The sequence below is a fragment of the Pseudophryne corroboree genome, chromosome 7 (genome assembly GCF_028390025.1).
Source record: "Pseudophryne corroboree isolate aPseCor3 chromosome 7, aPseCor3.hap2, whole genome shotgun sequence".
Classification (NCBI taxonomy): Eukaryota; Metazoa; Chordata; class Amphibia; order Anura; family Myobatrachidae; genus Pseudophryne; species Pseudophryne corroboree.
The window spans coordinates 319,765,593-319,788,505 of record NC_086450.1 but is presented as its reverse complement, the minus strand read 5'-3'; the positions used below and the strand labels follow the sequence as shown (position 1 = coordinate 319,788,505).

The 22,913-nt window shown below is 45.6% G+C and overlaps 1 protein-coding gene across 1 annotated transcript in view; it reads left to right on the top strand.

Annotated features, from left to right (window-relative positions):
• Window positions 1-22,913, top strand: part of LOC134945174 (uncharacterized) — a 532,944-nt gene that overhangs the window by 425,510 nt on the left and 84,521 nt on the right. Inside the window, exons 50-51 of the mRNA XM_063934300.1 lie at window positions 5,090-5,182; window positions 7,462-7,666. Coding sequence (XP_063790370.1) covers window positions 5,090-5,182; window positions 7,462-7,666 — 298 coding nt within the window. The remainder of the gene's footprint in view (window positions 1-5,089; window positions 5,183-7,461; window positions 7,667-22,913) is intronic.

The following is a 22,913-nucleotide window of genomic DNA, read 5'->3' as shown; positions in this document are numbered from 1 at the left end:
ACTTGTTTTGCCTGGCTACAGAGATTTATCTTAAAAGATTAAATAAAAGTTATGTCTTAACACTGTATTTATATTTCAAAAGAGTGCGCCACACACTAAGCCTTCTTTTAGTGAGAAACCCACTAGTGGTTTACACTAATAACGTTTAGAAAAACACTGAAAATATTGATACCCTGGACAGGGACAATATATTATTGACTATAGAGCATTTAAAGGATGCATTTCTATATATGCGGGATGCACAGAGGGATATTTGCACTCTGGCATCAAGAGTAAGTGCGATGTCCATTTCTGCCAGAAGAGGGTTATGGACGCGACAGTGGTCAGGTGATGCGGATTCCAAACGGCATATGGAAGTATTGCCGTATAAAGGGGAGGAGTTATTTGGGGTCGGTCTATCGGACCTGGTGGCCACGGCAACGGCTGGGAAATCCACCTTTTTACCCCAGGTCACCTCTCAGCAGAAAAAGATACCGTCTTTTCAGGCTCAGGCCTTTCGTCCCCATAAGGGCAAGCGGGCAAAAGGCCACTCATATCTGCCCCGGGGCAGAGGAAGGGGAAAAAGACTGCAGCAGACAGCCTCTTCCCACGAACAGAAGCCCTCCCCCGCTTCTGCCAAGTCCTCAGCATGACGCTGGGGCCTTACAAGCGGACTCAGGCACGGTGGGGGCACGTCTCAAGAATTTCAGCGCGCAGTGGGCTCACTCGCAAGTGGACCCCTGGATCCTGCAGGTAGTATCTCAGGGGTACAAATTGGAATTCGAGACGTCTCCCCCTCGCCGGTTCCTGAAGTCTGCTTTACCAACGTCTCCCCCCGACAGGGAGGCGGTATTGGAAGCCATTAACAAGCTGTATTCCCAGCAGGTGATAATCAAGGTACCCCTCCTACAACAGGGAAAGGGGTATTATTCCACGCTGTTTGTGGTACCGAAGCCGGACGGCTCGGTGAGACCCATTTTAAATCTGAAATCCTTGAACACTTACATAAAAAGGTTCAAGTTCAAGATGGAGTCACTCAGAGCAGTGATAGCGAACCTGGAAGAAGGGGACTATATGGTGTCTCTGGACATCAAGGATGCTTACCTCCATGTCCCAATTTGCCCTTCTCACCAAGGGTACCTCAGGTTTGTGGTACAGAACTGTCACTATCAGTTTCAGACGCTGCCGTTTGGATTGTCCACGGCACCCCGGGTCTTTACCAAGGTAATGGCCGAAATAATGATTCTTCTTCGAAGAAAAGGCGTCTTAATTATCCCTTACTTGGACGATCTCCTGATAAGGGCAAGGTCCAGAGAACAGTTAGAGGTCGAAGTAGCACTATCTCAAGTAGTACTACGACAGCACGGATGGATTCTAAATATTCCAAAATCGCAGCTGATTCCGACGACACGTCTGCTGTTCCTAGGGATGATTCTGGACACAGTACAGAAAAAGGTGTTTCTCCCGGAGGAGAAAGCCAGGGAGTTATCCGACATAGTCAGGAACCAAGTGTCAGTGCATCAATGCACAAGGGTCCTGGGAAAGATGGTGGCTTCTTACGAAGCGATTCCATTCGGCAGATTCCACGCAAGAACTTTTCAGTGGGATCTGCTGGACAAATGGTCCGGATCGCATCTTCAAATGCATCAGCGGATAACCCTGTCTCCAAGGACAAGGGTGTCTCTCCTGTGGTGGTTACAGAGTGCTCATCTCCTAGAGGGCCGCAGATTCGGCATTCAGGATTGGGTCCTGGTGACCACGGATGCCAGCCTGAGAGGCTGGGGAGCAGTCACACAGGGAAAAAATTTCCAGGGCTTGTGGTCAAGCATGGAAACGTCACTTCACATAAATATCCTGGAACTAAGGGCCATTTACAATGCCCTAAGTCAGGCAAGGCCTCTGCTTCAGGGTCAGCCGGTGTTGATCCAGTCGGACAACATCACGGCAGTCGCCCACGTAAACAGACAGGGCGGCACAAGAAGCAGGAGGGCAATGACGGAAGTTGCAAGGATTCTTCGCTGGGCGGAAAATCATGTGATAGCATTGTCAGCAGTGTTCATTCCGGGAGTGGACAACTGGGAAGCAGACTTCCTCAGCAGACACGATCTTCACTCGGGGGAGTGGGGACTTCACCCAGAAGTCTTCCACATGATTGTGAACCGTTGGGAAAAACCAAAGGTGGACATGATGGCGTCCCGCCTCAACAAAAAACTGGACAGATATTGCGCCAGGTCAAGGGACCCTCAGGCAATAGCTGTGGACGCTCTGGTAACACCGTGGGTGTACCAGTCAGTATATGTGTTCTCTCCTCTGCCTCTCATACCCAAGGTACTGAGAATCATAAGAAGGAGAGGTGTAAAGACTATACTCGTGGCTCCGGATTGGCCAAGAAGGACTTGGTACCCGGAAATTCAAGAGATGCTCACGGAAGACCCGTGGCCTCTACCTCTAAGAAAGGACCTGCTCCAGCAGGGACCATGTCTGTTCCAAGACTTACCGCGGCTGCGTTTGACGGCATGGCGGTTGAACGCCGGATCCTGAAGGAAAAAGGCATTCCGGATGAAGTTATCCCTACCCTGATCAAAGCCAGGAAGGATGTAACTGTGCAACATTATCACCGTATTTGGCGTAAATATGTTGCGTGGTGTGAGGCCAGGAAGGCCCCTACAGAGGAATTTCAACTGGGTCGATTCCTGCATTTCCTGCAAACAGGACTGTCTATGGGCCTCAAATTAGGGTCCATTAAGGTTCAAATTTCGGCCCTGTCGATATTCTTCCAAAAAGAACTAGCTTCAGTTCCTGAAGTTCAGACGTTTGTCAAGGGGGTACTGCATATACAGCCTCCTTTTGTGCCTCCAGTGGCACCTTGGGATCTCAATGTAGTTTTGGGATTCCTAAAATCACATTGGTTTGAACCACTCACCACTGTGGATTTAAAATATCTCACATGGAAAGTGGTAATGCTGTTAGCCCTGGCTTCAGCCAGGCGTGTATCAGAATTGGCGGCTTTATCCTATAAAAGCCCTTACCTAATTTTTCATACGGACAGGGCAGAATTGAGGACTCGTCCTCAATTTCTCCCTAAGGTGGTTTCAGCATTTCACTTAAACCAGCCTATTGTGGTGCCTGCGGCTACTAGGGACTTGGAGGATTCCAAGTTGCTGGACGTAGTCAGGGCCCTGAAAATATATGTTTCCAGGACGGCTGGAGTCAGAAAATCTGACTCGCTGTTTATCCTGTATGCACCCAACAAGCTGGGTGCCCCTGCTTCTAAGCAGACGATTGCTCGTTGGATTTGTAGTACAATTCAGCTTGCACATTCTGTGGCAGGCCTGCCACAGCCAAAATCTGTAAAAGCCCATTCCACACGGAAAGTGGGCTCATCTTGGGCGGCTGCCCGAGGGGTCTCGGCTTTACAACTTTGCCGAGCAGCTACTTGGTCAGGGGCAAATACGTTTGCAAAATTCTACAAATTTGATACCCTGGCTGAGGAGGACCTGGAGTTCTCTCATTCTGTGCTGCAGAGTCATCCGCACTCTCCCGCCCGTTTGGGAGCTTTGGTATAATCCCCATGGTCCTTTCGGAGTCCCCAGCATCCACTAGGACGTTAGAGAAAATAAGAATTTACTTACCGATAATTCTATTTCTCATAGTCCGTAGTGGATGCTGGGCGCCCATCCCAAGTGCGGATTGTCTGCAATACTTGTACATAGTTATTGTTACAAAAATCGGGTTATTATTGTTGTGAGCCATCTTTTCAGAGGCTCCTCTGTTGTCATGCTGTTAACTGGGTTCAAATCACAAGTTGTACGGTGTGATTGGTGTGGCTGGTATGAGTCTTACCCGGGATTCAAAATCCTTCCTTATTGTGTACGCTCGTCCGGGCACAGTATCCTAACTGAGGCTTGGAGGAGGGTCATGGGGGGCGGAGCCAGTGCACACCAGGTAGTCCTAAAGCTTTTACTTTTGTGCCCAGTCTCCTGCGGAGCTGCTATTCCCCATGGTCCTTTCGGAGTCCCCAGCATCCACTACGGACTATGAGAAATAGAATTATCGGTAAGTAAATTCTTATTTTTTTACAAATATTTTTTTCTTTTTTTGTTTCAAATTGTTTTGGATACATTTAAATACATCGTCTTCACCTAATTCACTCATAAAAAAAAAACCTCAAAAATTTCCGAGTGGTTTTAAGAAAAAAAATTGTCAGTTAAGTGGTTAAATAACAAGTTATGTAACTTTCAAGCATGCATATTTTTTTAGCTAGTCTTCTACAAATCATTATCTCAGTTTCAACATCTCTCTGGAGTTCAAACAGACATGGCTGCCAGACATAGACAGTCAGCCTGCTACCCAGGCTTGCAGACTCTCAGCATGTTATGTAATGCAGAAGGAGAGAAGGAGGATATCACAGTATAGACAGAGCTCATGAGGGAATTCAAAACCTACAGTATCTACTCAAAACATCACATGTCATGTGACTTTGACTGTATAACTAATAACACCCTGAAGGAATATATATATATATATATAAATACCAACGTTTATTTTATAATCTATTACGTACCCCCCCCCCCAACACACACATGCGCGTGCACACACACACACACACACCTGATTCATAAATAAAACATAAAATCCATAGAAGACATTTAAAAGAAAAGACATACGATATAGAAAGAGAAATACGGATAAACTAGTAAAGTACATACAGGGAAAGAAAAGACAAGACAATATTTACTTGGATATGACACGTAAAGAAGAAAACATAAATTATGTCCAAAAAGATTGGTCAGTATTGGTTAGGTTGAATGACATTGCAACAGCAAACTAATTTGAGGCAGACAGATGCATTTTAACAACTTACATTGAGCCTCTATTAAAATTGGGTGTAATTAGCTGCAAACTACTGTATACAGTATATATTATTTCTTAATATTTCTTTTTTTTAATCTGACTTCTCACTTAGCATTTCATTTCCATGTAGCAAATAAGGTTAGAAGAGAAAATCAGAAGGCACTTCACAAGCAAAGGCAGCATTTCTCACTATATTGGGAACAAGATGTTGTTAGCAGGTTTATAGGATTAATAAGTCTTTTTTCTCCTATATCAGAACGTATTGGGAAGTCTTGCATCTAATTTTAAAACACGATTTATGGAAATGAATAAGAAAATTAATACGTACATCGGAGAAATTCAGAAAACTGTGAGTAAAGTCTGACACTAGCTGGGAACGTGCATTGTTGGTAACATGCTGGAAGGAAATCCTATGTTTGCCATAAGTTGCTGGGAGGCTTTGTGTTGACCCAGCTGTCATAATTCATTGGTGGCTCCAACTTTAGTTGGGAGCTTGGAGCTTCCTTTTGAGGTTGCGGTCCTTGGCTCATTTGATGGGTTACCCAAGTCATCAAATGTAATTGGGGACAATAGGACTTGCAGTATCTATAGGGCCCACTTTAGTTTTCATTTTCTACAAACTTTATTAGCCATATTTTGGTATTTCTAACAAGCCAAAATCCCTCCTATGATATGCGACATGCAGCTTTCCGTAGGGAACAACTAGCTTGGGCCAAGGCTGAAGATAGCCAGGACAATGGGGCATGACTGCTGTATTTTTGAATGACACATTTTTGATCACAGATCATGTTCCTACTTAGCCAGTAAAATGCAGTAGCTTTTCTTAGGTACTGAATGGAAAGACTAATGAGCAAGCATGCAATGTGTTTGGAAGGCATATCTACATCCCTGTGTAATGCATGAACATGACTTGGCTATGCAAATGCATTCAAGACTGCACCACAGATACAGCAGATGAGCACAAGTAATACTACCAATCAGTTTTGCCGTTCAGTGCCAATTAACATGCTATGTGTAGATACAAACACTGTGGCTAAACTAATGCTAAGATTAGGTGCGCCAAGTAGTTTCTGTTTTATTCTTTAGAGGTAACACAGTACCATAGCTAAAGTGCCCATGCTTACTACTTTAGCGCTATACAGACCAATGGGTTAACATATCTCCTTTACTGTTTTATGATGTTATGTACTTTGTACTGTTTCAGCATATTTTTTACTCCATGTTTAGTGCTCTCCCCCACGCTATATTTCAATAGTATATCCGATAAAAATCCCTGCCACTCGGAAGTGATGTGGCCAGAAGTTGCGCAGCACTGATGGAAATGTCAGTGCAGTGCGGCTTATTGGCTCACTGTTTCGGAGCTACCACTGTGGAAGGAAGTTACTGGCTGCCCCTCCAACTCAACCCTGGCCCCAGCTTGTTGTGGCCTGATGAAGGGGCGCCTGCCCTGAAACGTTGCCCAGTAATATAAGTATGGTTAGCATATGAAAAAGCCTCCAGTGCCGTTTCTTTGGGATATATATAGTCGATGGAAGGCGGCACTCGGAGGCTTTCACAAATTCAGAAACGTGCTTTAATGTGAGTCAACGTTTCGGGAGTCGTGCTCCCTTCTTCAGGACACAGCAAACTTATATATTTATTTTATTAGCATTATGATTGAAATGGGATGTATTTGCCACCCCGATGTATGGAATGACAGTGGTCAAGACACTGGTGCCGGAATCCCAACACCTGTCAGAATGTCGACACCGGGATCTCGACTGCCGGAGTCCCGAACATAAGTATCTAGGGGGGGGTTAGGGTTAGGCTGCAGGGGGTGGGGGGTTAGGGATAGGCTGCAGGGAGGGGGGTGGTTAGGGTTAGGCTGTGGGGAAAGAGGGTGAGGATTAGGGGAAGGGTTAGCTTACATTCTCACCCCTGTTAGGATTTTGCCAGTTGGAATGCCGGGTCAGTATTTTGACCACCAGCATCCTGACTACCAGTCTCCAGAACCCAATCCATGTATATAGCTCTGTTCTGTTGTGCTTCACAATTGTTTCTTTCATTAAGCTACCTAAGGACAGACTAACAATATAAAATCAATAGTTACACAATCACACAGAAAAGGTATGCCTGATCAAACAGATGCAAGATAAAAGCACTGATATTGTGCTGGCCATTAGAGTGCACACTACTCACACCCATAAAACTATTGTAAGATGAGAACACCTTGTGAATTCTAGGAATTGATATGTCTTAAATGAGTAATTGACTTCTAAGAATAGTAGTAAGAAAAGGAACATTCTAGTAACCTGATCAACATTTACTGAGAATAGGAAGTTCTGTAGGACCTGAGCTGGGACTGGAGGTCATAGTGCGGATGGGGCACTCATTTTACAGCTTATCATTGCTTCTATATTATATATGATATTGCCTCATTGTTTTATATTGCTTCATATTATCTGCTTTATCAGTGAAACACAACATTTAACTGGGCTAGGTATACATTATATTATCTTTATCTAATAAAATGAAAAATGTCACAATATTGTCTGGATTACCCAAGATACTTGTAGTGTAATGTGTTTTCTTACATTTAAAGCCGATATGACTGTTAATGAATTTGCTGGTGCTTTGGGGTCTTTGCAGGTGCAGCAATATAGCTTTCTGCACGAAGCAATCGAATGGCCTCTGGCAGTGTCTCAGGATATAGTTGAAACCCTGCAGTATGGACCTAAAGCCTTTCACCAGGCATGGAAGCAGAGTGGTCTAAGACAAACACTTCGTCATGATCTCCCTTTGTACTTAGAAAAACTTAATCATTTGGTACAACAAATGCAAACAGAATTGCAAAGTAAGTTTTCAAGTTTTTTTTTGTTTTGTTTTTTCACTGCTTTTTGTACCTGTCGGAGATACTGAACTCTGACAACAAAGGTCCTTTATAGGATTTCATTTCATAAAGGTGAACAAATGCTGGAATCTAAGACAACAGTAAGTCGGTACGCTCACCCTTGGAAACCACTCTAGTTATATCCAGTTTTACCCAGTGCAGTGGTCAGTCTAAGGTGAGATTATTTTCTTGGACCCCCATTATCCAGGCACATTCTGTAAATCCGGTATCCGGTCTTTAGGTCGACAGCACTTAGGTTGACATTCATTAGGTCGACCACTATTGGTCGACATGCATTAGGTCGACATGGTTATTAGGTCAACATGGTCACTAAGTCGTCATGACAAAGGTCGACACATAAAAAGGCCAACATGAGTTTTTAAAAAAAAATTCATTCTTTTAACTTTTTCATACTTTACAATCCAAGCGGACTACGATTGGGAATAATAATCTGTGCCGAGTGCAGCGGTAGGGGAGCGAAGCACCTTGCCCAAAGAATGGCGAGCGAAGTGAGGGGACACGGTGCACTAATTGGGATTCCCGGTCACTTTACGAAGAAATCAACACCAAAAAAAATATAAAAAACCCATGTCTAACTTTTTCCATGTCGAACTAATGACCATGTCGACCTATTTCAGGTGTCGACCTAGTCACTGTAGACCAATAGTGGTCGACCTAATGACTGTCAACCCAGTTACTGTCGACCCTGTGATCCACACCTGTAAATCCACCATATTAATGCTTAAAAACAGCATATTGATACAAAAAAGTGAAAAGTAGTCAAACTGACATCCCAAACATGGAAATGTAGATTGTCCGTAACGACTAGATCTAATCAGCTTTGCAGAGAGTCTTGTACTGTACACAGAGGTTTGTGGCGGACTCTACCAGGAAAAGCTTTAGTGCTAAAAGCTTCCCAAAACTTGTGCATGTATATGTGAAAGTTTAGTAACTATTTTACACAAAACTAAACTTGTATTTTTATCTTCAATGTCTATCTGTTTCTCTATCGTCCTAGTGGATGCTGGGGTTCCTGAAAGGACCATGGGGAATAGCGGCTCCGCAGGAGACAGGGCACAAAAAGTAAAGCTTTAGGATCAGGTGGTGTGCACTGGCTCCTCCCCCTATGACCCTCCTCCAAGCCTCAGTTAGATTTTTGTGCCCGGCCGAGAAGGGTGCAATCTAGGTGGCTCTCCTAAAGAGCTGCTTAGAAAAGTTTAGCTTAGGTTTTTTATTTTACAGTGAGTCCTGCTGGCAACAGGATCACTGCAACGAGGGACTTAGGGGAGAAGAAGTGAACTCACCTGCGTGCAGGATGGATTGGCTTCTTTGGCTACTGGACATTAGCTCCAGAGGGACGATCACAGGTACAGCCTGGATGGTCACCGGAGCCTCGCCGCCGGCCCCCTTGCAGATGCTGAAAAGAGAAGAAGGTCCAGAATCGGCGGCAGAAGACTCCTCAGTCTTCTTAAGGTAGCGCACAGCACTGCAGCTGTGCGCCATTGCTCTCAGCACACTTCACACGGCAGTCACTGAGGGTGCAGGGCGCTGGGAGGGGGGCGCCCTGGGAGGCAATGTAAACCTATTTTTTGGCAAAAAATACCTCACATATAGCCTCCGGGGGCTATATGGAGATATTTAACCCCTGCCAGAATCCGTTGAAGAGCGGGAGACGAGCCCGCCGAAAAAGGGGCGGGGCCTATCTCCTCAGCACACAGCGCCATTTTCCCTCACAGAAAGGCTGGAGGGAAGGCTCCCAGGCTCTCCCCTGCACTGCACTACAGAAACAGGGTTAAAACAGAGAGGGGGGGCACTAATTTGGTGTTAGAAATATATAAAAAGATGCTATAAGGGAAAACACTTATATAAGGTTGTCCCTATATAATTATAGCGTTTTTTGGTGTGTGCTGGCAAACTCTCCCTCTGTCTCTCCAAAGGGCTAGTGGGTCCTGTCCTCTATCAGAGCATTCCCTGTGTGTGTGCTGTGTGTCGGTACGTGTGTGTCGACATGTATGAGGACGATGTTGGTGAGGAGGCGGAGCAATTGCCTGTAATGGTGATGTCACTCTCTAGGGAGTCGACACCGGAATGGATGGCTTATTTAGGGAATTACGTGATAATGTCAACACGCTGCAAGGTCGGTTGACGACATGAGACGGCCGACAAACAATTAGTACCGGTCCAGACGTCTCAAAAACACCGTCAGGGGTTTTAAAACGCCCGTTTACCTTAGTCGGTCGACACAGACACAGACACGGACACTGAATCCAGTGTCGACGGTGAATAAACAAACGTATTCCTTATTAGGGCCACACGTTAAGGGCAATGAAGGAGGTGTTACATATTTCTGATACTACAAGTACCACAAAAGAGGGTATTATGTGGGATGTGAAAAAACTACCTGTAGTTTTTCCTGAATCAGATAAATTAAATGAAGTGTGTGATGATGCGTGGGTTCCCCCCGATAGAAAATTATTGGCGGTATACCCTTTCCCGCCAGAAGTTAGGGCGCGTTGGGAAACACCCCTTAGGGTGGATAAGGCGCTCACACGCTTATCAAAACAAGTGGCGGTACCGTCTATAGATAGGGCCGTCCTCAAGGAGCCAGCTGACAGGAGGCTGGAAAATATCATATAAAAGTATATACACACATACTGGTGTTATACTGCGACCAGCGATCGCCTCAGCCTGGATGTGCAGAGCTGGGGTGGCTTGGTCGGATTCCCTGACTAAAAATATTGATACCCTTGACAGGGACAGTATTTTATTGACTATAGAGCATTTAAAGGATGCATTTCTATATATGCGAGATGCACAGAGGGATATTTGCACTCTGGCATCAAGAGTAAGTGCGATGTCCATATCTGCCAGAAGATGTTTATGGACACGACAGTGGTCAGGTGATGCAGATTCCAAACGGCACAAAGGTGTATTGCCGTATAAAGGAAGAGGAGTTATTTGGGGTCGGTCCATCGGACCTGGTGGCCACGGCAACTGCTGGAAAATCCACCGTTTTTACCCTAAGTCACATCTCTGCAGAAAAAGACACCGTCTTTTCAGCCTCAGTCCTTTCGTCCCTATAAGAGTCATATTTGCCCAGGGATAGAGGAAAGGGAAGAAGACTGCAGCAGGCAGCCCATTCCCAGGAACAGAAGCCTTCCACCGCTTCTGCCAAGCTCTCAGCATGACGCTGGGACCGTACAGGACCCCTGGATCCTACAAGTAGTATCCCAGGGGTACAGATTGGAATGTCGAAACGTTTCCCCCTCGCAGGCTCCTGAAGTCTGCTTTACCAAGGTATCCCTCCGACAAGGAGGCAGTATGGAAAAAAATTCACAAGCTGTATTCCCAGCAGGTGATAATCAAATTACCCCTCCTACAACAAGGAAAGGGGTATTATTCCACACTATATTGTGGTACTGAAGCCAGAAGGCTAGGTGAGACCTATTCTAAATCTAAAAAAATTTGAACACTTACAAAGGTTCAAATCAAGATGGAGTCACTCAGAGCAGTGATAACGAACCAGGAAGAAGGGGACTATATAGTGTCCCGGGACATCAGGGATGCTTACCTCCATGTCCCAAATTTGCCCTTCTCACTAAGGGTACCTCAGGTTCGTGGTATAGAACTGTCACTGTCAGTTTCAGACGCTGCCGTTTGGATTGTCCACGGCACCCCGGGTCTTTACCAAGGTAATGGCCGAAATGATGATTCTTCTTCGAAGAAAAGGCGTCTTAATTACCCCTTACTTGGACGATCTCCTGATAAGGGCAAAGTCCAGGGAACAGTTGGAGGTCGGAGTAGCACTATCTCGGATACTGCTACAACAGCACGGATGGATTCTAAATATTCCAAAATCGCAGCTGATCCTGACGACACGTCTGCTGTGCCTAGGGATGATTCTGGACACAGTCCAGAAAAAGGTGTTTCTCCCGGAAGAGAAAGCCAGGGAGTTATCCGAGCTAGTCAAGAACCTCCTAAAACCAGGAAAAGTGTCAGTGCATCATTGCACAAGGGTCCTGGTAAAAATGGTGGCTTCCTACGAAGCAATTCCATTCGGCAGATTTCACGCAAGAACTTTTCAGTGGGATCTGCTGGACAAATGGTCCGGATCGCATCTTCAGATGCATCAGCGGATAACCCTATATCCAAGGACAAGGGTGTCTCTCCTGTGGTGGTTACAGAGTGCTCATCTTCTAGAGGGCCGCAGATTCGGCATTCAGGATTGGATGCTGGTGACCACGGAGGCCAGCCCGAGAGGCTGGGGAGCAGTCACACAAGGAAAAAATTTCCAGGGAGTGTGATCAAGTCTGGAGACTTTTCTCCACATAAATATACTGGAGCTAAGGGTAAATTTATAATGCTCTAAGCTTAGCAAGACCTCTGCTTCAAGGTCAGCCGGTATTGATCCAGTGGGAAAAACATCACGGCAGTCGCCCACGTAAACAGACAGGGCGGCACAAGAAGCAGGAGGGCAATGGCAAAAACTGCAAGGACTTTTCGCTGGGCGGAAAATCATGTGATAGCACTGTCAGCAGTGTTTCATTCCGGGAGTGGAAACTGGGAAGCAGACTTCCTCAGCAGGCACGACCTCCACCCGGGAGAGTGGAAACTTCATCGGGAAGTTTTTCCACATGATTGTGAACCGTTGGGAAATACCAAAGGTGGACATGATGGCGTCCCGTCTGAACAAAAAACGGGACAGGTATTGCGCCAGGTCAAGAGACCCTCAGGCAATAGCTGTGGACGTTCTGGTAACACCGTGGGTGTACCAGTCGGTGTATGTGTTCCCTCCTCTGCTTCTCATACCTAAGGTACTGAGAATTATAAGACGTAGAGGAGTAAGAACTATACTCATGGCTCCGGATTGGCCAAGAAGGACTTGGTACCCGGAACTTCAAGAGATGCTCACAGAGGACTTATGGCCTCTGCCGCTAAGAAGGGACTTGCTTCAGCAAGTACCATGTCTGTTCCAAGACTTACCGCAGCTGCGTTTGACGGCATGGCGGTGGAACGCCGGATCCTAAGGGAAAAAGGCATTCCGGAAGAGGTCATTCCTACCCTGGTCAAAGCCAGGAAGGAGGTGACCGCACAACATTATCACCACATGTGGCGAAAATATGTTGCGTGGTGTGAGGCCAAGAAGGCCCCACGAAGAAATTTCAACTCGGTCGATTCCTGCATTTCCTGCAAACAGGAGTGTCTATGGGCCTCAAATTGGGGCCCATTAAGGTTCAAATTTCGGCCCTGTCGATTTTCTTCCAGAAAGAATTGGCTTCAGTTCCTGAAGTCCAGAAGTTTGTCAAGGGAGTATTGCATATACAACCCCCTTTTGTGCCTCCAGTGGCACTGTGGGATCTTAACGTAGTTCTGGGATTCCTCAAATCACATTGGTTTAAAACCAGTCAAATCTGTGGATTTGAAGCATCTCACATGAAAAGTGACCATGCTCTTGGCCCTGGCCTGGGCCAGGCGAGTGTCAAATTGGTGGGTTTTTTCTCAAAAAAGCCCATATCTGTTTGTCCATTCGGACAGGGCAGAGCTGCGGACTCGTCCCCAGTTCTCTCCCTAAGGTGGTGTCAGTGTTTCACCTGAACCAGCTTATTGTGGTGCCTTGCGCCTACTAGGGACTTGGAGGACTCCAAGTTGCTGGATGTTGTCAGGGCCCTGAAAGTATAGGTTCCAGGACGGCTGGAGTCAGGAAAACTGACTTGCTGTTATCCTGTATGCACCCAACAAACTGGGTGCTCTTGCTTCTAAGCAGACTATTGCTAGTTGGATGTGTAATACAATTCAGCTTGCACATTCTGTGGCAGGCCTGCCACAGCCAAAATATGTAAATGCCCATTCCACAAGGAAGGTGGGCTCATCTTGGGCGGCTGCCCGAGGGGTCTCGGCTTTACAACTTTGCCGAGCGGCTATTTAGTCAGGGGCAAACACGTTTGTAAAATTCTACAAATTTGATACCCTGGCTAAGGAGGACCTGGAGTTCTCTCATTCGGTGCTGCAGAGTCATCCGCACTCTCCCGCCCGTTTGGGAGCTTTGGTATAATCCCCATGGTCCTTTCAGGAACCCCAGCATCCACTAGGACGATAGAGAAAATAAGAATTTACTTACCGATAATTCTATTTCTCGGAGTCCGTAGTGGATGCTGGGCGCCCATCCCAAGTGCGGATTATCTGCATTACTTGTACATAGTTACAAAAATCGGGTTATTATTGTTGTGAGCCATCTTTTCAGAGGCTCCGCTGTTATCATACTGTTAACTGGGTTCAGATCACAGGTTGTACAGTGTGATTGGTGTGGCTGGTATGAGTCTTACCCGGGATTCAAAATCCTTCCTTATTGTGTACGCTCGTCCGGGCACAGTATCCTAACTGAGGCTTGGAGGAGGGTCATAGGGGGAGGAGCCAGTGCACACCACCTGATCCTAAAGCTTTACTTTTTGTGCCCTGTCTCCTGCGGAGCCGCTATTCCCCATGGTCCTTTCAGGAACCCCAGCATCCACTACGGACTCCGAGAAATAGAATTATCGGTAAGTAAATTCTTATTTTTTCTGTAAATATTTTCCGCTGGCCTGTGTCCTCAGTAATTCTGTACCTTCTACTGTTTGCTTTGGAGTATTGTACTGTCTGGCTTCAAGTGCAGCCAGTGGCTAAATGCTGTTTTTATCATCAAACAATTCAACGGAATTAAAAGCAATTGGAAAATAATGAATTCACAAGTATACCAGGCAAGATGATTCATATTTTAAGTATGCCTGTATAAGCGAACTAGTAACGAATATAAGATAACACTTTATAGGACCATAAATCTGGGACTAGCGCAGAATGTGGCCGGGGAATTTCAGCTTTGCCTTTCGCCAAATATTCATTTAGTATGTATATGAACTTTGCAAGTTTTATGTAATGTACACAAAGCAAACAAATGAGTCCATGGAAACGTCTATGCAGCATTATTTGGCAGTACAACCGCTGTCCTTTCTATCATGGTAGCACGGTTTGCTCTCTGTCCAGTGCTATGAAGCACCGCAGCACTATACAAAGTAATAACAAGAATATTTATATCAGGAAATGCAGTCTCTAATCCTCTCCTGCTGTTTCCTCTGAAAATTGTAACAATGCATTACATTACAACATCTGTGATACTCCGTAAAAATCTATCCGACTCATGTACCCACAAAACCACCATTTTACCAGGTAAAAACTGTTCATGAAATGTGTACCAGACACTTGTGGGCATCAAATATCATGGTCTTGTCGCCTTCTCCATTTTTTGCTGATCTATTGATAGAGATCAGACTCATATCGTTTTCACACAAATATAAGTATTCAAATATTTTCTTCTTCCAATATTTTTTTTTTCAAGCAAACATGTAAAAATGGCCCTTTGTTAGCTACAACCAGAGACCTTTTGTATACAGACTGAGTCTCCCATATCCAAAATTCCAGAACACAGGATAATCTGAAATCTGGAATTTTTTGAGTGCGACTGAGATAGTGACACGCATTGGTGTCAGAAGGCAGGTGCGGGGTGTGTGGTCGCACCCAGGTGTCACCCTTGGAAGGGGTGACACCAAAGTGCCGGCTCTTCTGCAGTGACAGGAGCCGAGTGCTGCAGTGTGATAATCCTCTGCAGCTCTCAGCTCCTGTCACAGATAAAGAGCCGGCACTGCACGCTGTCCAGTCTCCGGGGGCAGTCAGCATCTCTGGGGAAGCTGGACACGCCCCCGGAGTAAAGAAGAGGTGATCCGTTAGGCCACACACCCTTTAAATTAGGCCACATCCCCTTTCCGGGCAACTGCGGCTCTGGCAGGGTGAGTAGGGGGTGTAGTAATGCAGTGTGCGCACCGGGTGTCACCGCACCTGGTGACACCTTTGCTTTCTGATGGATGAATATGCACAAAATGTGTTTAATGCACAAAATTATTAATAATATTGTATAAAATCACCTTAAGACTAGAGATGAGCGCCTGAAATTTTTCGGGTTTTGTGTTTTGGTTTTGGGTTCGGTTCCGCGGCCGTGTTTTGGGTTCGAACGCGTTTTGGCAAAACCTCACCGAATTATTTTTGTCGGATTCGGGTGTGTTTTGGATTCGGGTGTTTTTTTCCAAAAACACTAAAAAACAGCTTAAATCATAGAATTTGGGGGTCATTTTGATCCCAAAGTATTATTAACCTCAAAAACCATAATTTACACTCATTTTCAGTCTATTCTGAATACCTCACACCTCACAATATTATTTTTAGTCCTAAAATTTGCACCGAGGTCGCTGTGTGAGTAAGATAAGCGACCCTAGTGGCCGACACAAACACCGGGCCCATCTAGGAGTGGCACTGCAGTGTCACGCAGGATGTCCCTTCCAAAAAACCCTCCCCAAACAGCACATGACGCAAAGAAAAAAAGAGGCGCAATGAGGTAGCTGTGTGAGTAAGATTAGCGACCCTAGTGGCCGACACAAACACCGGGCCCATCTAGGAGTGGCACTGCAGTGTCACGCAGGATGGCCCTTCCAAAAAACCCTCCCCAAACAGCACATGACGCAAAGAAAAAAAGAGGCGCAATGAGGTAGCTGACTGTGTGAGTAAGATTAGCGACCCTAGTGGCCGACACAAACACCGGGCCCATCTAGGAGTGGCACTGCAGTATGTATGTATAAAGAAAGAAAAAAAAACCACGGTTAGGTGGTATATACAATTATGGACGGGCTGCCGAGTGCCGACACAGAGGTAGCCACAGCCGTGAACTACCGCACTGTACTGTGTCTGCTGCTAATATATAGACTGGTTGATAAAGAGATAGTATACTCGTAACTAGTATGTATGTATAAAGAAAGAAAAAAAAACCACGGTTAGGTCACTGGTATATACAATTATGGACGGGCTGCCGAGTGCCGACACAGAGGTAGCCACAGCCGTGAACTACCGCACTGTACACTGGTTGATAAAGAGATAGTAGTATACTCGTAACAACTAGTATGACGACGGTATAAAGAATGAAAAAAAAACCACGGTTAGGTGGTATATAATACAATTATGGTTGGACGGACTGCCTGCCGAGTGCCGACACAGAGGTAGCCACAGCCGTGAACTACCGCACTGTACACTGGTTGATAAAGAGATAGTAGTATACTCGTAACAACTAGTATGACGACGGTATAAAGAATGAAAAAAAAACCACGGTTAGGTGGTATATAATACAATTATGGTTGGACGGACTGCCTGCCGAGTGCCGACACAGAGGTAGCCACAGCCGTGAACTACCGCACTGTACACTGGTTGATAAAGAGATAGTAGTATACTCGTAACAACTAGTATGACGACGGTATAAAGAACGAAAAAAAAACCACGGTTAGGTGGTATATATTATAATAATACAATTATGGATGGACGGACTGCCTGCCGAGTTCCGACACAGAGGTAGCCACAGCCGTGAACTACCGCACTGTACACTGGTTGATAAAGAGATAGTAGTATACTCGTAACAACTAGTATGACGACGGTATAAAGAACGAAAAAAAAACCACGGTTAGGTGGTATATATTATAATACAATTATGGATGGACGGACTGCCTGCCGAGTTCCGACACAGAGGTAGCCACAGCCGTGAACTACCGCACTGTACACTGGTTGATAAAGAGATAGTAGTATACTCGTAACAACTAGTATGACTGACTATGACGGTATAAAGAATGAAAAAAAAACCACGGTTAGGTGGTATATATTATAATAATACAATTATGGATGGACGGACTGCCTGCCGAGTTCCGACACAGAGGTAGCCACAGCCGTGAACTACCGCACTGTACACTGGTTGATAAAGAGATAGTAGTATACTCGTAACAACTAGTATGACTGACTATGACGGTATAAAGAATGAAAAAAAAACCACGGTTAGGTGGTATATATTATAATACAATTATGGATGGACGGACTGCCTGCCGACTGCCGACACAGAGGTAGCCACAGCCGTGAACTACCGCACTGTACACTGGTTGATAAAGAGATAGTAGTATACTCGTAACAACTAGTATGACACTATGACGGTATAAAGAATGAAAAAAAAACCACGGTTAGGTGGTATATATTATAATACAATTATGGATGGACGGACTGCCTGCCGACTGCCGACACAGAGGTAGCCACAGCCGTGAACTACCGCACTGTACACTGGTTGATAAAGAGATAGTAGTATACTCGTAACAACTAGTATGACTGACTATGACGGTATAAAGAATGAAAAAAAAACCACGGTTAGGTGGTATATATTATAATAATACAATTATGGATGGACGGACTGCCTGCCGAGTTCCGACACAGAGGTAGCCACAGCCGTGAACTACCGCACTGTACACTGGTTGATAAAGAGATAGTAGTATACTCGTAACAACTAGTATGACTATGACGACGGTATAAAGAAAGAAAAAAAAATACCACGGTTAGGTGGTATATAATTATACAATTATGGATGGACGGACTGCCTGCCGAGTGCCGACTGCCGACACAGAGGTAGCCACAGCCGTGAACTACCGCACTGTACTGTGTCTGCTGCTAATATAGACTGGTTGATAAAGAGATAGTATACAACAATATACTACTATACTGGTGGTCAGGCACTGGTCACCACTAGTCACACTGGCAGTGGCACTCCTGCAGCAAAAGTGTGCACTGTTTAATTTTAAATTAATATAATATTATGTACTCCTGGCTCCTGCTATAACAACCTGCAGTGCTCCCCAGTCTCCCCCACAATTATTATAAGCTTTTATACATTGATGTGCAGCACACTGGGCTGAGCTGAGTGCACACAGACTGAGTCACACTGTGTGACTGCTGTGTATCGTTTTTTTCAGGCAGAGAACGGATATAGCAGAGAACGGATATATTAAATAAAAGTTAACTTAACAACAACTGCACTGGTCACTGTGGTAAACTCTGTCTGCACAATCTCTCTCTCTTCTAATCTATTCTAATGGAGAGGACGCCAGCCACGTCCTCTCCCTATCAATCTCAATGCACGTGTGAAAATGGCGGCGACGCGCGGCTCCTTATATAGAATCCGAGTCTCGCGAGAATCCGACAGCGTCATGATGACGTTCGGGCGCGCTCGGGTTAACCGAGCAAGGCGGGAAGATCCGAGTCGCTCGGACCCGTGAAAAAAAAAGTGAAGTTCGTGCGGGTTCGGATTCAAAGAAACCGAACCCGCTCATCTCTACTTAAGACTATGGGGGTAATTCAGAGTTGATCGTAGCAGAAAATTTGATAACAGATCGGCAAAACCATGGCCCTCATTCCGAGTTGTTCGCTCGCTAGCTGCTTTTAGCAACATTGCACACGCTAAGCCGCCGCCCTCTGGGAGTGTATCTTAGCATAGCAGAATTGCGAACGAAAGATTAGCAGAATTGCGAATAGAAATTTCTTAGCAGTTTCTGAGTAGCTCCAGACTTACTCAGCCATTACGATCAGTTCAGTCAGTTTCGTTCCTGGTTTGACGTCACAAACACACCCAGCGTTCGCCCAGACACTCCCCCGTTTCTTCAGACACTCCCGCATTTTTCCTAGAAACGCCAGCGTTTTTTCGCACACTCCCAGAAAGCGGTCAGTTTCCGCCCAGAAACACCCACTTCCTGTCAATCACACTCCGATCACCAGAACGATGAAAAATCCTTGTTATGCCGTGAGTAAAATACCTAACTTTTGTGTAAAATAACTAAGCGCATGCGCTCTGCGAACCTTGCGCATGCGCAGTAAGCGACTAATCGCAATATAGCAAAAATCGGCAACGAGCGAACAACTCGGAATGAGGGCCCATGTGCACTGCAGGGGGCGCAGATATAACATTTGCAGAGAGAGTTAGATTTGGGTCGGTTATATTGTTTCTGTGCAGAATAAATACTGGCTGCTTTATTTTTACACTGCAATTTAGATTTCAGTTTGAACACACCCTACCCAAATCTAACTCTCTCTGCACATGTTATGTAGTGCTCATGGTTTTGCCCGACTGCTAACAAATTTGCTGCTGCGATCAACTCTGAATTACCCCCTTGTGTGTATATGAAACATAAATTAATTCTGTGTTTAGACCAATCCCCGATATCTCATTATTTGTATGCACATATTCCACAATCCGACATCCAAAAATACTTCTGGTTTCGAGCATTTTTGATTTGCAAATGTTCTTAATGGGTTGTATGATATGATCACCCAGCAATGTTGGCCACTGATTACCTGTATTCTACCATATTCAATATAAAATACTTTTACTCACATACAAGTCCATTAACCAAACTATACCAACGTAAATCTCTTCGCTTATCTCAAAATATCTCCCAACCCGGCGACTTCGCTCTTCACAAGCTTTACGTCTCTCATCCACCCTCATTATTCGCTCCCACTCACGATTGCAGGACTTTTGTTTGGGCTGCACCTACTCTGTGAAATGCCCTCCCATGCACAGTAGAACTCTCTCCTAGTCTCCAAACCATCAAGCTTTTCCTGAAAAATCCCCTCTTCGGACAAGCTTATATTCAGGAACCGCCCACATAACCTTCATGATACCCCCATTCCCTGAAGAAGCCTCTAAGAGGAGAAACGCATTGGAGGGAGTACTTGCTACAGGGCCCTTACCTACTCACAGGTAACAGCACCCATGTTTTGCTGGCATAACCTACTCTGCGCTCTTTTCCTTGGACTTTAAGGTACTTTTCTGAAGGACTAGTGAGCTAAGACTCACCTTTACAACCAGGAACTCCCACTTGTTACAACCAGTAATTGGATTCCATATGCGATACATACCTTCATTCACAACATACAAGGGAGAGTGCTCTCTGCACCATTTTAAACTGTTTTTTTTTTCTCTCTCCCCATATTTCTCTCTCTCCATTGCAATCAACACAATCGTCCCCAGTATCCTCCAAGCCAAACTCCTCTCCTTAGGGGTCCCAGAGTCAACATGCTTCAGGATCATCAACTTCCTGACTGCAAGGAAACAGGTGGTGAAATCCGGGTCATTCACGTCTAGTGGGCGCTTGATCAGCACGGGGGCCCCTCAAGGATGTGTCCTCTCCCCCCTGCCCTTCTCTCTATGGGCCTAATTCAGAGTTGCTCGCAGCAGCAAATTTGTTAGCAGTTGGGCAAAACCATGCTGCACTGCAGGGGGGGCAGATATAACATGGGCAGAGAGAGTTAGATTTGGGTGGGGTGTATTCAAACTGAAATCTAAATTGCATTGTAAAAATAAAGCAGCCAGCATTTACCCTACACAGAAACAAAATATCCCACCCAAATCTAACTCTCTCTGGAAATGTTATATCTGTCACACCTGCAGTGTGTATGGTTTTGCCCAACTGCTAACAAATTTGCTGCTGCGATCAACTCTGAATTACCCCCTATATACTAACGACTGCACCTCGGCCGAGCAATCAGTAAAAATTATAAAATTTGCAGACGACACCACCATCATCGGCTTAATCAAGGACAAAGACGAATCTGCATACAGACGCGAAGTGGAACGGTTTACGCAGTGGTGCGGCAGGAACAACCTTGACTTAAATCCCCTCAAAACAGTTGAAATGGTGGTGGACTTCAGAAGGAAACCCAATGCCGTGCAACCATTCGTAATAGCCGACAGTGCGGTTTCGTTGGTCAACTCCTTCAAATTCCTAGGGTCAAAAATTTCCCGGGACCCAACGTAAGCACTGGCGTAAAGAAGGCCCAGCAGCGGATGTTCTTTCTAAAGCTACTCAGGAAATGTAACATCCCGCAGAAGCTGCTGCTCATCTTCTACACAGCGATCGTAGAATCGGTCCTACGTTCCTCGATCACAGTCTGGTATGGAGCTGCCAATGAGAGTGACAGACAGAGGCTGCAAAGGGTGGTGAGGACAGCTGAAAAGATCGTTGGGGCTGATCTCCCTCCTGTCCAGGAATTATACCAGTCAAGGGTCAGGAAGCAAGCGGAGAAAATACAAATTTTAATGATAATTGTATTTATCTAAATGCTATATCTTTTTAATTTTAAATAAATGTAATTACATATATTCCAGTTGTTTACAGGTCCATCTTTAAAGAGTTTTGTGTAAAATCTATCCATCTGTGCTACTGCTAGTCGCGCGCTGGGGCAACTTTTTCATTTGCACAACTTTCCACATATACAGTAGTAGGGATTGAGGATTACCCTATCTCCCCACAACTGCAGACCAGCAATGTACCCTCACATGGAGCACAGTCTGTCCAAAACCTTGTTTACTTAAGGGAGGACCACACAGGGAGATGTGTGCTGAGCGATCTATCAGACACACATCTCTCCCCCCGCTCAGCACACAGCGTGATGTGTGCTGAGCAAGGGAGACGCTCAGTTCACCCAGCGGTGAAGTGAGCAATCTGACTAGAGTCAGCGATAGTGACGCGTGGGTCTGCGCATCGCCATTGCTATGGGCAGGGGCGTAGGGAGGGTGGAACAAGTGGTGCTTGAGCTCCAGGCGCCGCTGGGGACAGAAGGTGCCGGCTCACTGCACAGCTGAGAGCTGGGATCTTGGGCAGGGGTAGGAGGAGATGACTAGAAGAGAGGGAAGGGTGGCCACCACACTGCCTGCATATTGCATATCACTAATTGCACAGTGCAGAGAATCCAGTCCAATGCAGTGTGGTGTGTTGTTAGGGAAGAGGGGAGGTTTGAAGGCTTATCAGAAGAACTTTCCTGGTTGTCAGAGATCTGCATTCAGTGATCCGGAACATGCAGGCAGTGTGGTGGCCACCCCTTCCCTTTCCTCAGTCCTTTCCTTCTACCCACGGAGGTCCAGCCTGTCAATCACATAGAAGCTCCGCCCCTCCAGGCTAGAACGAGGAGCTGCTCTGCTGCTGCCCACTTGGTGAGAATTAATGTGTGTATACTGTGTGTTTATGTGTATATGTTTGTGTGTAAATTTGTTTGTGTGTAAATGTGTGTGTATATGTCTGTGTGCTAATGTGTATACATGTATGTGTGTGTTTGTTTATATATATATCTTTGTATACAGTATGTGTGATTGTATGTGTATGTTTATGTATGTCTGTGTGTATTAGTGATGAGCGGGTTCGGTTCGTCGGGATCCGAACCCCCCCGAACTTCACCCTTTTTACACGGGTCCGAGGCAAACTCGGATCCTCTCGCCTTGCTCGGTTAACCCGAGCGCGCCCGAATGTCATCATCCCGCGGTCGGATTCTCGCGAGA